The following is a 3,629-nucleotide window of genomic DNA, read 5'->3' as shown; positions in this document are numbered from 1 at the left end:
TAACTTTTGACAAAATTCCTTTTTAAACTTTTGTTGGGTTTAGAAACAGTGTTTTTAAATCGATTTTTCTAACATCTATATTTTGGAGAGATTCACAATATTTTTCACTTCACCTTGTGTAGTTTCAGAAAGAGAGCAGGAAAAAGAAAGAATTTATATTAAATTTTATTTTATTGTATGTGTTAACATTTAATTGGAATGTTGGACCAAAGTGATAACAAAGTTAAAGTTTAAAGTACAATTTTGATTAAAAAAGTTTAGATATATGAAAAAACCCTCCATAATTTAGGATAAATTTTTTTATTTAAGCAAAAAAGTTGATTCCTTTAATTTATGAACTGAACAAAACAAATTTGAGGCCTTCGTTAAACACGGATAGGGATCGTATAAAAATAATTAATTTAAGTCAGCACATACCCTTTTAAAAAAAAAGTCAGCACCTATCCATATCGTAGTGGAAGTCATCGTATATCTCTTTTATATGACGTTGTGATGCTCTGTCTGTTCTATCTTCGATGTTATATTTATACTATATATTCAGTCCCCCATTCCTCGCTCTTTTGCATCAAATCTCCTCATCTGCTTCTCTTTTTACACAAGCAAATTCTTTTCCATTATTTCCAGGTAACCCTTTCCTTCAATCTATTACTTGTTTGTTAAGACTGAGAGAAGGTTTTACATGGATTTTTCTAAAGGTTGTACGTTGCTTTTTGTTCGGACATGAACTAGTATTTTATTATTGTAGATAAAAAAAAAATCTAGGAAAAAATGCCTGCTTTTGAGAGAGGAAAGAAGAGGAACAAAGGATCCATCGAATGTCTCACTTCCCTGGTTGACCAAGATAAATGGATTCATTCAAAAGTTAATGAGGGTGATAAATTTGAAGCCATCCCGTTGCTTCCGGGGCTTCCAGATGATGTGGCTAAGTATTGCTTGGCTCTTGTTCCTCGTTCGAGCTTCCCTTCCATGGGCGGTGTATGCAAGAGGTGGAGGTCGTTCATTGAAAGTAAAGAATTCTTGAGAGAGCGAACAATGGCGGGTATGGTTGAAGAATGGCTTTATGTTTTAACTACGGAATCTGACGGAAAAGAAAGTCGGTGGGAGGTTTTGGATTGTTTGGGACATAAACGTCAAGTTCTTCAACTAATGCCAGGGCCTACAAAAGTAGGGTTTGGGGTAACTGTCGTTAATGGAAAGCTTCTTGCCATAGCCGGCTATTCAGTTATCGACGGGATTGCTTCTGCCTCACCTGATGTTTACCAATATGATTCTTGCCTCAACAGGTTTGTTCTATTATTTACTGGTTAATTAGGAAATAACCATTTGAAAAAAAAAGAAAAACATATTTTTAATATTTAAATAATATTCTTTTTAATTTTCATATTAAAGTTAATATATTATAAAATTGAAGAACGGGTCAACCTAGTTTGATATTTTTTTTCTTCGGGAAAGCACATTTTTAGGATAATATTTTTAACCAAATTCTCTGAGATATGGATGAGTCTTCAAGGTGCAAAGGATAGGCCGTCCTTTTGATAGGTTTAATCATCATCCGTGACATATCTCTATGTTTGCAGATGGAGCAGACTAGCAGACTTGAATGTTGCTCGTGCGGATTTCGCCTGCACAGAGGTAAATGGCAAGGTTTATGTTGTCGGAGGCTATGGGGTTGAAGGTGAAAGCCTTTCCACCGTAGAGGTGTATGATCCTGACACAGATAAATGGACTCTAATCGAAAGTCTCCGTCGACCACGGTGGGGTTGCTTTGCATGCGGATTGAATGGAAAACTTTACGTATGGTGCGGAAGGTCAAGTCTTACAATTGGAAACTCTAGATTTGTGGATGTGTACAACCCCGAGAACCGCAACTGGTGTGAGATGAAGAATGGTGGTTGCGTCATGGTCACCACCCATGCCGTGGTGGAGAAGAAGCTTTTCTGCATGGAGTGGAAGAACCCACGGAAGTTGGCAATATTTGACCCGAATGATGGTTCCTGGAAAAGGGTTTGGGTTCCACTGACAGGGAGCACAAGTGTAGGGTTTCGGTTTGGAATATTGGATGGGAAACTTCTACTGTTCACGGTTGAGGGCGCCCATGATTATCAAACCCTTTCGTATGATCCAAATGCGAGGCCTGGTTCGGAATGGCAAACTTCAAATATAAAGCCTTCGGGTTTGTGCCTATGCAGTGTCACAATCAAAGTTTGAATGAATCGTTGATTGATAATTTTATGGCTTCATTTGGATTCACACACCTTCACTGCGTTGGAATCTCAACACAAGTTAAAAATCCATCGCACTGTTTTGTGCCTTTGAGTGGAGAACTTGTAAACATGGCTCCATTTACTCACTGGAGGCTTTGGATGAAGTTGCAAAGTTGAACATCCAATGGAAATAAAAATGGTTTAGCTCTTTCTTTGGACAGTCTTTTTAAATCTTGAACTATTTAATTTTTAATAGTTTTTCTAAACTCCTACTTTTATTCATTTTTTATTAAAATATTTTTGAATTAATTATTTTAATCTGGTTAAATTTTTAAATTTATTAAGTATATAATTAGTTGATTAATATGGATAATAATATATTGAAATTTTAAATTATTTTTAAAATATATAAAAATAACTTAGAAAATTGCTCTCAAGAAAAAAACACTCCCATATTAATAATGTCTTTAATAGTCATTTTTTATTCTCACTTTACTGTTTGAGCTGTATATTTGAATCTAAACATGTATCCAACTATTGAGCTTGAATCTCATCATTGTAATATTCAATTTCGCAATTACTATTGTTTTTAATTTTACCGAAACCAATTTCACTCCAAATTCTCTAGACTTTGATGTTTGGATAACAACACAATTGTGAGTTTAATCAATTGAATCATTATTTTTCACTTCGAGGTAGGAGGATTCGTTAGACCTCTGTTTGACCTTGTTTTTTTTTTTTTGGATAATGTCATATTTGACATCTATACTTTGAATAAATGTCATATATAATATTTGTACTTCAAAAATGTTTAATATGGTACTTGAATAATCAATTCGTGTATTATTATTACACTTAGAGTTCACACAGTTAGTAAATGCCAAAGAGGCAAAGCCAAACATATATATAAGGGGGTTGGGATATTTCTATGTTTAAAGTAGGCCCGATCCATATGGGTCAGTCCAAACAAGATGTGTTTAACTTAAGCTAGTTTTTTGTCACCCAAATTAGCATTTAAAAAAGCAAAATAGGTTAAATATTCAATTTATATTAGAGGTTGAAATTCCATAAGTTCATTTTTATTAAATTAATATTTAAATACTATTTTATATTTATATACTGCAAATATTTAATGCTATATTTTTACCAAATTAATATTTAAATATTACTTTATATTAGTTTATCAAATTAAACTAAAAATATTGACAAATTTAATATAAAGTTTTATAAATTATATAAAAGAAATCAAGCTAAAAGAACATTGGAAAACTTTGAGGACAAACACAAATTATCATATTTTTAGACATTAATTATAAGGGAATAAAATTTAAAATAAAATTTAAGGGCCAAAATGAATACTCACAAAATTTAGGATTTTTTTTCAAAACAGCAATTCTACATGGATATTATAATATTTTGTGAAAA

The 3,629-nt window shown here is 32.6% G+C and overlaps 1 protein-coding gene across 2 annotated transcripts; it reads left to right on the top strand.

The window, feature by feature from the left end:
- The first annotated feature begins 574 nt into the window (after positions 1–574).
- LOC105764337 (F-box/kelch-repeat protein At1g67480) lies at positions 575–2,422 on the top strand. 2 transcript variants are annotated; one of them, XM_052625033.1, is made up of 3 exons: positions 575–624; positions 746–1,283; positions 1,578–2,422. In XM_052625033.1, the coding sequence occupies exons 2-3, from the start codon at positions 769–771 to the stop codon at positions 2,206–2,208; spliced, it is 1,146 nt and encodes a 381-aa protein (XP_052480993.1). In that variant the 5' UTR covers positions 575–624; positions 746–768; the 3' UTR covers positions 2,209–2,422. The 2 variants fall into 2 exon arrangements, with proteins under 2 accessions (XP_052480993.1, XP_052480992.1); XM_052625032.1 differs by having other exon boundaries at positions 579–1,283.
- Positions 2,423–3,629: the final 1,207 nt, after the last annotated feature.

The sequence above is a fragment of the Gossypium raimondii genome, chromosome 12, assembly GCF_025698545.1.
Source record: "Gossypium raimondii isolate GPD5lz chromosome 12, ASM2569854v1, whole genome shotgun sequence".
Classification (NCBI taxonomy): domain Eukaryota; kingdom Viridiplantae; phylum Streptophyta; class Magnoliopsida; order Malvales; family Malvaceae; genus Gossypium; species Gossypium raimondii.
This window is presented reverse-complemented; position numbering and strand designations above follow the sequence as displayed.

Excerpts from the sequence above, each read along its gene's own strand:
- LOC105764337 (XM_052625033.1), top strand. The coding sequence starts at position 769 with ATGCCTGCTTTTGAGAGAGGAAAGAAGAGGAACAAAGGATCCATCGAA. Across the intron at positions 1,284-1,577 it reads TATGATTCTTGCCTCAACAG|ATGGAGCAGACTAGCAGACT; the intron begins GTTTGTTCTATT and ends CTATGTTTGCAG.